This window comes from Hypanus sabinus, chromosome 6 (assembly GCF_030144855.1).
Source record: "Hypanus sabinus isolate sHypSab1 chromosome 6, sHypSab1.hap1, whole genome shotgun sequence".
Taxonomy (NCBI): domain Eukaryota; kingdom Metazoa; phylum Chordata; class Chondrichthyes; order Myliobatiformes; family Dasyatidae; genus Hypanus; species Hypanus sabinus.
In genome coordinates, this window is record NC_082711.1 from 82,290,147 (window position 1) to 82,307,387 (window position 17,241).

At 40.1% G+C, this 17,241-nt stretch overlaps 1 protein-coding gene across 4 annotated transcripts in view; it reads left to right on the forward strand.

Annotated features, from left to right (window-relative positions):
• The window catches only part of invs (inversin), a 243,103-nt gene that overhangs the window by 177,086 nt on the left and 48,776 nt on the right, over positions 1-17,241 (forward strand). For all 4 annotated transcript variants that reach the window (XM_059972498.1, XM_059972499.1, XM_059972502.1 and 1 more), the window contains 2 exons: positions 7,152-7,361; positions 16,192-16,493. In XM_059972498.1, coding sequence (XP_059828481.1) covers positions 7,152-7,361; positions 16,192-16,493 — 512 coding nt within the window. The remainder of the gene's footprint in view (positions 1-7,151; positions 7,362-16,191; positions 16,494-17,241) is intronic.

Here is a 17,241-nt window from a genome sequence, read left to right on the forward strand (position 1 = left end):
CCTTCATTGTCAGTAGGAATTCTGGAATTCTTCTCTGTAACAGCGTTATGCATGTACCTATGGTAAACTATGTATAACTGTCTGGACACGCCCCTCTGCTGACTGCTCCTGTGGTTCCTCCCACAGACCCCTGTATAAAGGCGATTGGGGCACTGCTCCTCCCTCAGTCATCCAACATGGTCTTGCTCCATTTTCACTGTTAATAAAAGCCTATCGTTATTTACTCTACTTCCAGTCTCCTAGAGTTATTGATAGAGCATCAGTGCCCACATCTCAAAGACTACAATGCTTCAAGTTCCCCATCACCTTTTCAAGGACAGTTAAGGATGGCCAGTTAAATGCGTAGCCACATCACTTGAATTATACAAAAAAACTATTCCCAAGTTTGTTATACACACAAAATGCTGGAGGACCTCTAGGTTATGCAGTATTTTATTTTAGGGAAGTCATTTTCAAGAAAACAATGTCTCAATGCCTGATGGGAGTACCTTCCTGTCAGATGTCAAAAAGCCTCATTTTGGAGGTGAGGAAGGGATTTTCTGGAATCAGAAGCTTATGTCATGGACAAGAGCACTGCTGGTGCTTAGTTGATGGTCATCTGGTGTTCACACCTCACTGGGTTCGTGCAAGTGACAGCCTGCATTCAATTTAAATTGAGCTGCAGGCTGCGTCTTTGATCATACCTTTGGTTTGTGCTGCTCATTTAACATAGAAAAATGGTATGTATTGATTTTCTCCCTCTTTGGTGTTGTTCTAGTTTCTTGTTTCCACACTTAGTGAAATTAATCAATCTACCTGATCTTTCAAACTGCCTCAAAAATTACGTGTCTCTCTTTAACCACGTTCTTTGCCATGATTTGGAATCTGACGTTAACCCTGTCTTTTAAAGCTGGATTTCGAAGTCATGTGTACACCCACTCCATTAGCAACAACTAAGCCTTTAAGCATCTGTAATTAGCACTGCCTGCCAGTCCACATGACTGGTTTGACCCAACTTAATTTGTGTAGGTAGTGGAAGGAGAGAGGGTTCAAAGTAAATTTATTATCAAAGTCCATATATGTCACTATATGCAACCCTGAGATTTGTTTTCTTTGCGGGCGTACTTAGCAAATTCAAGAACTGTAATAGAATCACTGAAAGACTACACCCAACAAGTTGGACAGACAGCTGGCGTGCAAAAGACAACAAACTAGATCGTGAATGATCAGCCTTGATCTCAGAATGGCGGTGCAGACTTGAGGGGCCGAATGGCCTACTTCTGCACCTATTGTCAAAATACAAAAGAGAGAGAAAAATAATAATAATAAATAAGCCATAAATAATGAGAACATGAGATGAAGAGAGTCCATGGGTTGTGGGAACAGTTCAGTGATGGGGTGAGTGAAGTTGAATAAAGTTATCCCCACTGATTCAAGAGCCTGATGGCTGAGTGGTAATAACTGTTCACTAATTTTTATAGGATTTTCTATTCAAGGGCATTGGTGTTTCCATACCAGTCTGTGATGCAACCAGTCAATATACACTCAACTACACATCTTTAGAAGTTTGTCAAAGTATTAGATGTCACGGCAAATCTTCAGAAACTTCTATCTTCAACCATTACCATCCTTTCTTCTTAATTACACTTAAGTGATTTGGAGCAATGTGAGTAAATAAAACATATTAGGATAGGTTATAATATATAATTTGATGTTAATTAAGCTTCTAGTTAGTAGATTTTATTGTGCATTTCATAATCTAATACCAAATATCTAGAGGACAACAGTTTAAAGTGAGAGAAGAGAGATTTAATAGGAACCTGAGGGACAACTTTTTCACCCAGTGGGTGGTTATCCTATGGTGTTAGCTGCCTGAGGCAGTGTTTGAGGCAGGTATATTAACCACTTAAAAAGATACTTGGACTGGTCCATGGAAAGGAAAGGTTTAGACCATAAGACAAAGGAGCAGAAGTTGGCCATTCGGCCCATCGAGTCTGCTGTGCCATTTCATCATGAGCTGATCCATTCTCCCATTTAGTCCTACTCCCCCGCCTTCTCACCATAACCTTTAATGTCCTGGCTACTCAGATACCTATCAATCTCTGCCTTAAGTACACCCAATGAGTTGGCCTCCACTGCTGCCTGTGGCAACAAATTCCACAGATTCACCACCCTCTGGCTAAAAAAAAATTTCTTCACATCTCTGTTCTGAATGGGCGCCCTTCAAACCTTAAGTCATGCCCTCTCATACTAGACTCCCCCACCATGAGAAACAACTTTGGCACATGCATTTCAACATTCGAAATGTTTCTATGAGGTCCCCCCTCATTCTTCTAAGCTCCAAGGAGTACAGTCCAAGAGCGGTCAAACGTTCCTCATATGTTAACCCTCTCATTCCCGGAATCATTCTAGTGAATCTTCTCTGAACCCTCTCCAATGTCAGCACATCCTTTCTGCCCAAAACTGCACACAGTACTCCAAGTGACGTCTTACCAGTGCCTTATAGAGCCTCAACATCACACCCCTGCTCCTATACTCTATTCCTCTAGGAATGAATGCCAACATTGCATTTGCCTTCTTTAGAGGGGTATGAGCTAAATACAGGCAAATGGGATTCACCTTAGTCAGCATAAATCAGTTGGGCCAAAGGGCCTATTACATAACCCTACTATCTGCTACCAGTCAGCAGCTGGGTGTTGGAGTGGATGGGAAACAGTCTGTCAGACTGGACCACTCTGCCACAATCAGGAGGAAGTTTTCAAAGTTTTGACTTCAGCATTAATTCAGTATCAGAGAGCCTTGTAATGTGGTTTGGTCAGCCTCAGCAAACGTGGCATCTTCCCCCTGGCTTTCAAAACAACAACTGATTATAAATGACAATAAATTGTTAGTTCAACATATATTAGCTAGCTTGTAATATAAATAATTTTAATAACTATGCTTTTTGCCCATAATCCGATAGCCATCCAATCATCAAAACATTGATATTATTTAAAGTCGCTGATTATTTACAGGAGGGAAGGGTTAGATTGTTCTTAGAGTAGTTCAAAGGATTGGCACTACATCATTGTCTGAAGGGCCTGTACCATGCTTACTGTTCTAAATTCTACATTTTATGCAGATACTCTTCTGTTTCTGAAATTCAGCTCTGCTAAAGTTGAGATGAATGTAGAAAACAGAAAACAAATTTCTGCTCTTTTGTCTTGTGATTGGGTCCTGTGCTGGAAATCATAATTTGGGCACGCAGTATTTAATCTCTTTTGGTTATCTCTCTTGGGTCGGTGATTTATAAGCTAACTAAAACCGGTTTGAACTGTTTTTTTTCTATCAGTTATTTTTTTCTTCCTATATTGATTCGTTTGGTTGTCAGCCTATTTTGCATTCTATTTCTTTCCTGTCAGTACATTTTAATTACATGTGGCTGGTGGAGTCATTTAAACAACATCATTCAAAGTGCTATAGATGATAAGCCTTTGATTTAAATGAAGAAAAGATCCAACACTGTAAGTTGCTCGTTATAGATTTGATATAGAATCATGACATAAGAAAAGTTGGGCAGCTGCTTATAGGCATCCGTTAGTCTTGAGAGACCATGGATTTGCGCCTTGGAAAGTTTCCAGGGCGCAGGCTTGGGCAGGGTTGTATGGGAGACCAGCAATTGCTCATGCTCATGCTCCCCACTCTACGCCACAGATGTTGTCCAAGGGAGGGGCCTAGGCTGATACAGCTTGGCACCAGTGTCGTCGCAGAGCAATGTGTGGTTAAGTGCCTTGCTCAAGGACTCAGCACGCTGCCTTAGCTGAGGCTTGAACTAGCGACCTTCAGATCACTAGACCGACACTTTCACCACTTGGCCACACAGCTGCTTAGCACAATGCTTTACAGTACAGGTGACCCAAGTTCAATTCCTGCTGCTGCCTGTAAGGAGTGTGTATGTTCTCCCTATGACCGCGTGGGTTTCCTCTGGGTTCTCTGGTTTCCTTCCACAGTGAAAAGACGTACCAGCTGGTAGGCCAATTGGCTGTGATTTGGCTAGCATTAAATTGTGGGATTGCTGTGTGCCATAGCTCGAAGGGCTGGAAGGGTCTACTTTGTGATGAAACACAATAAATAAACAAACAAGCAAACAAACAAACAAACATAATTTCAAGAATTCCCTTTACAAGCATAGTCTTATTAGGGATGTCCAGGTTTTGTAAGGGAAAGGTCATACCTCACAAGCCTGGTTGAGTTTTTAAGGAACTGACAAGACAAAATGATGAAGGTGGAACATTGGATGTAGTGCATATGGATGTTAGTAAGGCATTTGACCAGGTTCCCCCCAGTAGGTTCATTCAGAAAGTCACGAAGGCACAGAGCCGATGCTGCGCATAGAGCCGCAGTCATGAAGGATAAGATTGGCCTATAGTTACCTGCCTTTTGCCTATATCCTTTTTTGAACAGTGGTGTGACATTCACCGTCTTCTAATCCACCGGGACCTGCCCAGAATTTTGGTAAATTATCACCAAAGCCTCTACTATAACTTCTGCCATTTCTTTCGGTACCCTGGAATGCATTCCATCAGGACTTATCTATCATCAGACCCACTACCTCTTTAGTGATAGCTATGGTATCAAGGCCCTTACCTCCTATCTCATCCATAACATCACTCTTTAGCATGTTAGACGTGTCCTCCACTGTGAAGGCTGGCACAAAGTAGTCATTCAATAGGTACATTTAATGTCAGAGAAATGTATACAATAGACATCCTGAAATTCTTTTTCTTTGTAAACATCCATGCAGAATGACTGACAGTTAAATCTTAGAACCCCCAAAGTACCCCCAAATCCCCCTCCGTAAGCAGCAGCAAAGCAACAACCGCTTCCCCCACCAGCAAAAAAAAGCCTCTGCATCCTCCACCGAGCGCTCACATTGCAGCAAGGCATCAATAAAGACACAGACTTGCAGTACCCCAAAGACTACTCGTTCACCCAGTAATTCAACATACCACAGGCTCTCATTCCCAATATCAATTCCCACTTACCATTCTCCAAGGGACCTATGTTCACTTTAGCCACCCTTTTCTGCTTTATATAAATATAAAATCTTGTACTATCTGTTTTTATAGTTTGTGTTAGTTTATTTTCATAATCTAGCTTCCCTTTCTTTATTGCTCGCATAGTGGCTCTTTGTTGCTTTTTAAAGTTTTCCCAATCTTCCAGTTTCCCACTGCTCTTGGCAGCTTCGTATGCATGAGGTTTTAGTTGATGCTGTCTTTTATTTCCTTAGTTATCCAAGGCTGGCTCTCCCTACCATTACTGTCCTTGGTTTTAACTGGAGTATACTTTTGTTGAGCACTGTGAAAAATCTCATTGAAAGTCTTCCACTGTTCCTCAACTGTACTACCATAAAGTCAAATCCTCCCTCATCCCATTGTAGTCTACATTGTTTAGGCATAATGCACTGCTTTTACAGCCTCCAGAATCCTATTACACCCTCCACTACAGGGGCCCAATTAAGAGCATCCTGACTGGCTGCATCACTGCCTGGGAACTGTACCTCTCTTAATTGCAGAATTCTGCAGGGAGTGGTGTCGTTATGAACTTCCCATGCTTCAGGACGTTTACAAAGACAGGTGTGTTAAAAGGGCCTGAAGGATTATTGGGGACCTGAGTCACCCCAACCACAATCTATTCCAGCTTCTACCATCAAGAAAATGGTACCGCAGCATAAAAGCTGAGTTTGAGATCAGTTTTCCTTCTAGATGTGCTGCCAAACACAGCGGATGAGCCCCATCTGCCCAAAACGATTGGTTTTAAAGCATTGTTTTCCTGCTTTTACCCCTTTTTCTGTCAGTAGAAGTGGTTCCATTGAGCTTAGAAACAAAGCCCCACCTGAAGCCCAAGAGCTGGCCTTGGTTGTCGGAGGTTATTTAAGACATACACCATTGGGAGCACTTATTAGGTAATGAGAGCTTATCCCCACTACCCACACACCCTGCCCGACTGTGACAACCTTCGGAACCCTCTCAAATAAGTCTCTGCAATTGTCATAGTATCATATTTCCATGTATTGATCTGTGCTGTAAGTTCATCGCCCTGACCCATAGTACTCCTAGCATTAGATTACCAGTCAGATGTCTATCATTTTTGTGATAATATTGTAGCAGAAAGAATGAGAGTGTACTTGATTAGGTACTTTGGAAGTAAGAAAATAGCAGACTGCCACATTTGTAGTTTTTCTTGAAGTTTAGTATGTTTTTCACCGCAGTACTCAAATAAAACATTAATTGCTCAGCTAAGATTTTAATCATGTTGCTTCTAATGACATGGAAGTGGTAGATACATTTGTGCATGTATAACTAGTGAAAAAAATGGTTTCCTAAGGAGTCCTGAGCACTTAAACAGGTTGATGCTATCAACAATGATAACGTACAAATTTAATGCAATTTTCTGTGGATGGATTTGGTGCAGTTCCTAATAATTGTCTGGCATAACTGACCCAGTAAAATCTGGTTGTACGTTATCTTTAAAACAAAACAACAAAGATTTGGAACATTTGCTGTTGAGTTTTCCGTTGAACTAAATTGTCAGAGAAAGAAGCAAAAACAAAAAAGGAGAGTCCTTCAGACTGGAGAAGTTTAGACATTGAGAGGCCTTGTACTTCTGCCTACCATGCTACTGTACTTTGAGCAAACTGATCAGTTTGCAGCATACCCTTCAGTCACTGAATGAGGAGCCTTAAATTTATTTGAATAACATTGTGTAGGCGGCTCAATTCTTAAGAGAAAGCGGACAAAACGTGCTGCTAGAAGTTGAGAAGTAGGCTCTTCAAACAATCTCAGTAAATGTTTTTTTTCAATTCACTTTCAGAATACTATTTAAAGATGGAGGAACAAGACACTGCAGATGCAGGGTTTCAACCTGCAAGGTGGAAAATTCCTTCCCGCCCAACACTGTCCCCTCCCACACCACTGATACTGTTCGATTCGTAGAGTTCCTACTGTAGTTTGTTTCTAGTACCATTTAATGACATTTCCTTAATTAGTACTGAAAATTAACTGCTTCAACCAGGACTAGTAGATGGAATTTGTGAGCAGTGACAAAGAAACTACCTACATATAATGTAAAATTTAATAAGATTTTGAGTCTTAGATTTTAAAAATGCTTACTCTACTGTTGTGTTTTTTTAGGTTCACTCCTCTTGATTATGCGCTGCTTGGAGAACATCAAGAGGTGATCCAGTATATGCTGGAACATGGAGCACTCTCTATTGCTGCCATTCAGGACATTGCTGCTTCCAAAGTCCAGGCTGTTTATAAAGGTTATCTGGTTCGTAAGGCTTTCCAAGAAAGAAAAAATCTTCTCATGAAACATGAACAACTTCGAAAGGATGCTGCCAAGTGAGTGCTATGCCTCATTAGTAGTATGTTCAAATTTCATGCTATGAGGTTAAAAAAATATATACATATCAGCAGAAGGAAGCAAGAGTGCAGAGACATAGAGGTACAGTAGCATACTGTACTGGTTAAGTGAATGGACGAGCAACCAAAGCTCCATCCATGATCCTGAGACTTAAGTTCGAATACCAGTATGGTACCTGTTTGTTTAAATACAAGCAGTTAAGTAAACATGTTATTTAAAATGAAAGCTAGTTTCAGTAATGGTCAGCATGAAATAACTGGATTGCTAAGTAAAAAAAAAGAGCTTTATTAATGTCTCTCAGAGAAGGAAATCTGTTACCTTACCATAGCTGCTGTATGATCTATATGTGACTCCAGACATATTAATGTGCCTGACTCTTAACCGCTTGCTTAGATCAGGGACAATTAGTTTTAATGTGCCCAGTGACAAGATGATAAATTATTCCTCAGAAGTTAGATAAAATTGTGCTTTAAATGGTGAAAGGATAACACAGTGGATTACTGGGACACACTGGGACTGGTACATTTTGGCTCAATTAAGCGGCTGCTTGAAGCAGCCAGAGTTTCATGGAGGTAGTAAAAAAGGTATAAATAAAAGACAAACTGAGTAACAAACTAAGTATTTAAATAAAATACAGAACAAATTAGAACACCACCAATGGTACTGGAGTACTATAAAATTGTGTTATTATTTCCTAATAATTATTGATGGAAGAGTTCATCCAGTGTATGTTGCCATGTTCTTTTAATTGACTAAATGAACAAAAGCAGTGCAGATAACGGACTGCCTTCATACAATGCTTTCGACAATTGCATCGTCCAAATCTTTATTTTTATTGTAACATTCGAAATGATTATTGATACCTTCAAATTCTTTGGAGTTTCTAAGTTGTTGAAGTAGTAAAATCATTTTATTTTCACTCCTGGCTGTTTCTGGCATCTCAAGCTTGAATCCTTGAAACCACAGTGAGCAAAACAGTTCTGAATTGTCTTAACATTTATTTACGCCAACTATCAGTGACAAAAATCACTGCTTTTTGAACACAAATACATGAAAATGACACTATTTAAAAATTGTTCGCTCTGAGCACGGTATGGTGTCTAATGGCTATGCAAGTGCACACGACTGTTACTAGTTAGAAGCTGTTCAGCAATGCCCCAATTAAGCGGCATAGTGTCCCAAATAAATGAGGGGAGTTCCAGCAATTTTTTCAATTAGTTTTTAATCTTTAAGAGTTGTCCTAAAAAAATGGCTGCCCCTATTAACCAATGCCCCAATTAAATAGAATCCACAGTATTTCCATTCAGTTGATTGGTGATATTCTTTTACAAGCTGGGCAGCAGAAGTATTGATCGCTCCATTGTCCAGAGGGGTGCCTTCTGCAAGGGACCTCTTGTGGTTGAAAAGCCACTCAGGGCTTCAAAAGGTATTTGCTATACCTTTACTCAGAATAAGTGAACACATAAGGAAGAACAGGTGGAAGAATTTCAAAAACAAGTCTTATACGCTTTACATACAATGATATTACATGGTAGATGGTTACAGCCTATCAAATGTGACCATAACCATTTTTGTTGAAATTGGGATCCATCAAGGACATGCCATGGTCTGTGTATAAGTCTGATACAGAAGACATCTGCTTTTCAGTTCATCTATCATTTCCCAGTATCAATGGCTTCTCTTCAGCACCTGGTTTATTTTCCTCTCTGTTGTCCATTGATCACCTTTGCGCTGATTTCATCAGTGACATGCTTTAGGATTTTGACATGTCATGGACTTGATTCACATAGACCTTTTGTCTCTGTTGTCTCTTTGTTCCCTTATACGTTGGTTCTCTGATTCCTGAATGCTTTGTGGTCGTGTCTCATTTGTTCTGCCCTAATATTAAACAAATGTCTTCAAATGTCATACATGTACATGTTGAGGAATCATTCATAGTCTCATGTAAATATGGTAATCTGTTTCCCAGTCATTAACGTGGCTGTGAGCTGTGACATTACAGCTGCTGGTTTTCATAGAGTGATTGTTGCTTTTGCAGCTGCACCATGCCATTTTTTTATAAAATTACTCCTTTGAGTAGCAATACATTCAGCAGAAGACATTTGAAGGCTGTTTCTTACTTACATCAGTAGTTCCTATATTAACTGTGCTTCTGTTTTCTCTAGCACAATAAATATTGTCTTTGAGCAGGTAAAACTGGAACACATTTGACAGTACAAGCTTGAGGACTCAGGTGTCCTACCCCTGCTCCCGTTATCTTGAGTTAACTAATGAGATTGGTAAATGACCTAGAAGGCAATAAAATAATAAAAAAGAACATTTACATTTCTATATAGCTGCACAATTAAAATTGAAACATATGGTACAATTAAAACTGAAACATATGGTACTATCCAAAGATTTAAATATGCTTTCCATTGTTTGTTACAGCAAAATACAGGTCACTTGTAGCATTTAATTACAGTGTAAAATACTTGTCATAGTGCAGGTATTGTATGTGTCATGCAGCAAATTTAAAATGCAAGATTTGTGATTTCCAATTCTGTGCTGTAGTAGGTGTTCATAGGATTATTTTGGGATAATGGTTTCTCTTTCTTTCTTCCTCCATTTGGAAATATAACTCCCATGTTCCTAATTGCATAAACACCTTGGACGTTACAACTGTTTGATACACTAGATGATCCAAAAATGCAACAGTGTGCTATCTGCATGTTGAAGTCAGGGGAATTCTGGTGCTTATAAAAGAAATTTGGAAAACCAACAAATTTGCTAAAGCATGACGATCATGTATCATTTTGTTTTGTTCTGAAATTTCATTGGCTTTCCATATAATTTTCTTCCTTGGTTCATTTTGATACCTTCATCATACATTATTTTACAAGGTATCATCTCAGACTTCAATATCCCCTCCACACCGTCCACATTTTTTTTTGGTACACTGTTTGGTGCTACAAAGCTTAGTTGTGTAGCACAACTTGTGAGCATTGTAGAAGCCAATAGTTTTTGTACATTTCCAATGTAGGTCCGCACATTGTCAAAGAAAGTTGGTGAGGATTTAACAAGTGCAAAGCTAACACTGACCAGAAACATTCATAGTAGGCAGATGATGATTCCTGTTAGCTAGCATGTTGTTTTGTACTGTCAGATTGGATTGCAGCCATGCAGTTACAGCCATGTTGCCATCAGCAGGTGAATGAGGATTTAACAGGAGGACGGACACCCCACATTTCCCCAAATTTGTACTTGTAACTGCTTGTCATAAAGCAATCATGACCTGCACACAATCCAGATGCTGTTTCAATAGTACAAATGTATTGGTTGATGTAGTTTCCAAACTGCAAGGAATGATGTACCTGGAATTAATGAGGTTTGTGCAGACTAAAAGTTTTACATAGCATTGTAGTTGCTTCATGACTAGAGAAACTTTGGTAGCCGCACTTTGCAGAGTAACAGGGAAAACGAGAGGGGAGTAGGTAGACCTGGCTGACCTGTGAGAGTAGGCAGTGGGGAAATTGAAAATGATCAGTGTGAAGTTGTAAGTATGTGTCTGAGAGCAGAGTGCCACATCTATTTTTGAGGTGAGCAATGCAGGAGGCACTTGCCTGTGGCCACACCACTTTATTCACCAGTAGTTGCACTCATGGAAGTGTGAGGCTTTCTTTTATGGTGGTTGTACAGGTAAGATCCACCAACACACAAGTACCTCCCATATTGGAGTTGGAATTTTGTCCAGCGTACCCAGTTTTCATACTGGCAGTACATACAAGTGATACAGAAGGTGTTTATTTTAAGAAGGTTAAAAACACTTTTTTCTCTTCTCAGCCAGCTGCAATCAGAACAAGCAAGTAGTTCTGCCAGAATTACAGTCTTTCTAATGATCTAGAGTGCCATTGATTCCACTCACATTCCAATATCCAGTTGTTATATTCAGCAATGGTAGTGTCAAAGCAGCGGACATGATACATTTACTTTCTCCATTGAATGCTGCATCATCAATGTATGAGTCTCCACACCAAGCTAAAAAGTTGCAACAAGAGCTATCTCTTGACTTTGATTCCAGTGTTGAACCTGTACATACGTTTGCAGTGTGCCTACTGCAGGGGTTCCCAACCTGTGGTCTATGGACCCCTTGCTTAATGGTGTTGGTCCATGGCATAAAGAAGGTTGGGAACTGCTGGCCTACAGTGTTATCTATGAAGCAGACCATAATTTGTTCAAAATTTCTGCATGATTCCCATCAATTAATATAGGCAAGTATCTTGTATGCTGGTTTTACTACCTTCTTTCCTGTTCTCCTCAGGATTCAGTCTGCATTTGCTGCCGTGATCCATCACTTTCCCATTAATCATATATGGTAACCCTATTTGCCCTCTACACTTTGTCTGGTTGGATTCTTTTTGCCTTATTTTTACTTATGATCAGTATTGTTTTTTATCATTCTCCAGCTTCCAACTGTTCTCCTTTCAAACACGGTGCAAATTTTGGTGTCATCAACCAACTTTTAAATCATAGTCCCGTACATTTCTGGTCAAACTATGGAAAGCAATAGTATTAACTCTGAGCCTTGTGGAACATCTCTGTACACCATCTTACATTATTTAAAATTCTTAACACTCATTGTCCTTTACTTTCCCCACTGAATTAATTAGCAAATCTCCCATGGAGATTTGATTTCATCATTAATCTGTGGTCCTTGACATCAAAAGTGAGGTCTTCTGATAGATTTCCACATACACCCGGAATGCACTGAGTGGTCACTTTAGAAGGTATCTCCTGTACCTAATAAAGTGGTCACTGAGTGCATATGCCCATTTGCTGTTATGTGTAGCCTTATCATTGTGGACCTCATCTGAATCCATTGATGATGAACTTGTGTGCAACTTTGCCTCCTGACTTATGTGCTATCCTGAAAATCTGTTCTCACCCTCCCACACTGACCGTAAATTAGCCCATTGAGTCTATCCTCATTGATGGATATTATTGGAAGGTAATTGTTGGAATAATGGGGCATTGGTCTTAGGGTTACAGTTTATGGAACATGGTATTTGAAAATGTATTCACTGACTTTGACCTTGTAATGAGGCCATTGCAGAATTAAGTGTTTAAGCTGAATTCTGAGCACTGACCACAACAAGTCTCTGGAGGATCTCTTGGCCTATACAGATACAGGGCATCTCCTCAATTTTGTGTCTTTTCTGCAATGCCATCCAGTGAAATATTCATAAAACTTGGAGTTTACTCTTCCATTTTGTGCCAGTTTTTCAATTGTTTCTTGGGTTGGTTTCACTAACTGCACAAGTGTCATGTTGCACCTTCCCTTTCGGAAGAGGTGCAAGCTACAGGCCGTCTGCTGATTCACACAGCACATCAACAGCCTAGTTTGCTCTGGCTGAACATTAAAGTTATTTAAATGAGCAGACAACAGGAAGTTGGTGTGTTATTTGCCCTGAAATTTGTGTGCATGTGATAATTTTATATAGTAGCTCTTGCATTTATTTTTTGGGCATTTGTTTTTAGTTTCTTCTGTCATGTTTATCGCGGTAATCCTTTCAGATGACTTGTGCGTGTTTGATATCGCAGAGATTTAGCCTCATGGTACAATATGGTTTTATCCATTGCCCTGAGTTGTAGAGAGAGTGAGGACAAAATAATACCTTCCTCCTCATGTTATCTCTTCTACAGAATCTATGTCAGCAATTGTATTTTATATGAGAAAGACTGAGGGTATCTAGTGTTTTGGTCAAATTTTCCAAGTGGATCAAAGAATGATTATCAGATTGTAATTTTGTCCTCTGATTTGGCTTATAAAGCACTATATTGGCTCTAATTTTGGATAATTATCTTTCACGACTGTACCTAGTTCATGATTCCATGAAAAGCAGATAATGTGGCCTTGTTTTGTGAAGGCTATCTGTCTAACTGCAGACTTCAATTTTTTTTTGTCATGTTTAAGGCTTGTTTATAACTGCTGGGGATTGATTTTACTGATAGACATGAGGAGTAAGATGCTTGAATCTATTTCCCAAATTTCTGTGAAAGAAGAATTACAGTCTGTTTAATTTGTGTCATTAGTCATACTTAATAGTAGATATGCTGATTAGAACCACAGGGAATGCTGTTGGTCATCATCTGCTAGCACTCAAGCTTAAATATGTCTATGAAGGTTCTCAGTCATCCAGTTCATTGTATATCAAGCAGTGGTAAATCAGGGCAACTGGACTTGCTGTGTTGTCACACCAACTCCACTCATCCAAGAGGCTTCTTCAGTTCTGATTCATGGTGGGTAGTTTTCTGGTTTTTAAACTTTTGAGTTGTTTAAAGGTATAGCAATTGCATGAGGGACATTAAAGGTCATAGAGGTGATAACAGTGTGCATATTGTCAACAAGGGGAACAGGTGGTTTGAAAGAGCGGTTAAAGAAGCCATTGTGTCAAACTGGAAAACCCATCCCTGATCAGAGGGGGTGGGGTAAGGCACCTCCTATCAGATACTTACAATGCAGTCCTAACATCTCTACCTGCCATTCCAACAGTTCATGCCTCCATTCATGCAAAGATAAGACTGATGACCCTCTCATTACTCTACCACTCTTATTGACCCTCATGTGGTTGCTGTACCTTTAAACAACTCACAGAAAGCCAGAAAACTACCCAACCATGGATCAGAACTGGAGAAGGCTCTCGGATGAATGGCGTAATGTTTTCTAGACAACACAGCAAGTCCAGTTGCCCTGATTTACTACTGCTTGATACTCAAACTTAAAGATCATTTGAATGGATGCAAGGCACTGGGTTTAATTAATTCCTTCTGTGGAGCAAATATAACCAAACAGCAATGCGGTTATACTCCTGTTCCCAGCATACAGGCAGAGACTGAGGTCTGCAGCACCACTGATGAGGACAGCGAAGGTACTGTATGGTCACGGGAGGCAGAGGACTGTTTATAGGATTGCTTTGAATAGGTGACAGGACCATATTAAGGAATTTATCTTCAGTTCTGAATGTAAATGCCACAATCATCACTGACTTCATTAAGACCTGTGTGGACAAGTGTGCACTTTTGCAAATGTTTCAAGTCCTCCCAAACCAGAAACCCTGGATGAATGAGGAGATTTGTAGTCTGCTGGGTTAGATCTGAGGCTCCAAGAACAGCAATTTAAAATCCTAAAACAAGTCCAGAAACTAGCTTTGTGAGAGTGAAAAGGCAATTGCGAATGAAGCCAGAGAGAGAATTGGATTCATGACCGCTGTGGCAGTGTTTGCATACCATTACTTCCTAAAAGGCAAAACCTAGCAGCGTCAATTGACAGAGAAGCATTCCTCCCCAATGAGTTCAATGCATTTTGTGTACGCATTTTCAAAGGGGGAATGACTCTGCACCTGTGCAAATCCCCACAGCATCCAGCAGTCCCATGACCTCTGTCTCAGAGGATGGTGTCTGCACGTCCTTCAAGAAGGTGAACCCTCACAAGGCAACAGGGTCCAACAGTATACCAGGTGAAGTACTGAAAACTGGGCTGACCAACAGGCTGGTGTATTCAAGAACATCTTTAACCTCTCACTGCTGTGGTCTGAGGTGCCCAGGAAGAGCTTGGTGAGCTGCCTGAATGGCTATCACCAGGTCGAGGGGGATGAAGTACCATAGTGAAGTATTTTCAGAGGGTTCGTTATGTCTAGAATTAATCCTGCCTGATCAAGGATGAGAATCTGCTGCAACAATTCTGCAGCAGACAAGATCTTACTCCACTCTGCTGCAGAGCACCTATAACACCTCAAAAATTTGGCAGGCTACTGTTTATCGATAACAGCACATCATTCAACACCATCATTCCCTCTGCACTAACAAAAGCTTCAGACCTGAGCCTTTGTACTTCCCTCTGCAACTGGATGCTTGACCTCCTCATTGGGAGACCACAGTCAGTGCAGATCAGTGATAACATCCCCTCCTCGCTGACGGTTAACTTAGGTGCGCCTCAAGGATGCATGCCTAGCCCACTGCTCTACACTCTGGACTGTGTGACTGGGCACAGCTTCGAACCTCCGATGGTGATGAGGAGGCTTAGAGGAGTGAGGTAGATTGGCTGGTGTCACTCAGCCTCACACTCAGTACCAGTAAGATCAAAGAACTAAATGTGAACTTAAGGAAGGGGAAGCTGAGAGAACACACCACTCCTTGCTGAGGGGTCAACAGTGAAAAGCTTCAAGTTCTTTGGACATCAACATTTCTATCCTGAGCCCAACATATTGATGCAGTCATGAATAAGACACACAGTAGCTCTATTTCATTAGGAGTTTGAAGTGATTTGGTATTTCACCAAAGGCTCATGTAAATTTCTATAGATGTATGCTGCAGAGCATTCTGACTGGTTGCATTATAGCCTGGCATAGAGGCTCCAATGCAGTAGATTGCAAAAGGCTACAGAGAGTTATTGCAGGCACAGTCCTCCCCACCATCAAGGCTGTGTTGCCCCAGGAGGACAACATCAGCATTACTGACCCTAACCATCTCAGACATGCCCTCTTCTTATTACTACCATCGAGAAGGAGGTAGAGGAGCCTGAAGACATGGAATAATTTAGAAACAGCTTTGTTCCCCTTTGCCAAGAGATTCCTAGATGGTTCATGAACCCCAGAGGACTACGTTTTTGTAATATTTATTTATTCGTGTAATGTATAGATTTTAGGTCTTTGTACTGTACTGGTCCTGGAAAAGAGCAAATTTCATGTTACATGTCAGTGATAATAACCCTGTTTCTGATTATACTTCCATTCATCTTGATCTACTTATCTTCTGTCTGTTTACTTGTAGGAAACGTGAGGAGGAGAGTAAAAGGAGGGAGGCAGAGTTTCAAAAAGAAAAGAGACTGGAATCTGAGTTAAACGTACAACAAGAAGTTGGAAATTTTAATTGCCATATTCCCAATGTTTGTTCAATAAGTGAAACGTGTTCCTCAGCAGCCATTGTTTCAGAGGGTGGTCAAATGGAGCATAAAATTAACGAGGATTCAAAGAGACTATCTAAAAGTAGATTAGAAGAGAAAGGTTGGAGGAGCACAGACACCATTCAGAGCCAGCCACCATCTGCAAAAAGAGAGATGAAAAGAAGAAAAGGTACATTGTTTACACACATATTGATTCTCTGAGAAAATGCATCTGATATCACAATGGTCTCATTTTTAGAGATGCTAGTGGGACTTCCAAGGCATAGCTCATTTAATCAGGATTCAAGCAATGTTACATAAGAGAACATATGGTATATTAATTTCAGGTGATTAAGAATAATAGTGTTCTCACCGTTTAGTGAATGCTTGAATTTTTTATTTTAAGATTTTTATTTGAGGCACTGCATACTGATGTTGCAAGTAATAGTAATATATAATGTATGAATAAAACAAAATCCAGTAGCGTGGAACAGTTTTACTTTTTGCCAGCATAGAAGAATATAACTAATCATTATTTTTCTATTTGAGCTAATTTTTAATTTCTGTCTACTATCATACACTCCACTGTTTCCCCAAATTTGGTCAATCGTATAACAACATAGTGAGATACCGTTTTCTGCAATGTATTGACATCTATCCATGCATCCTGAATATGGAGAAGGCAGGAGAATGAGGTTGAGAGAGAAATGGATTAGCCATGATGAAATGATGGATCTGTCTTGATTCACTGAATGCCCTAATTCTGTTCCTATGCCTTAGGGTCTTGTATGTTATTAATACATACAATAAATAGTGTTTGCTATGTTAAGTTGCCAACACTACTGAATATAAACTGTAGAATATAATTGTAAGATACCATCTTCTGGCAAGTATTAAAATACATTGCCTTCTAGTGTTCATTGAATTTATATGTCAGC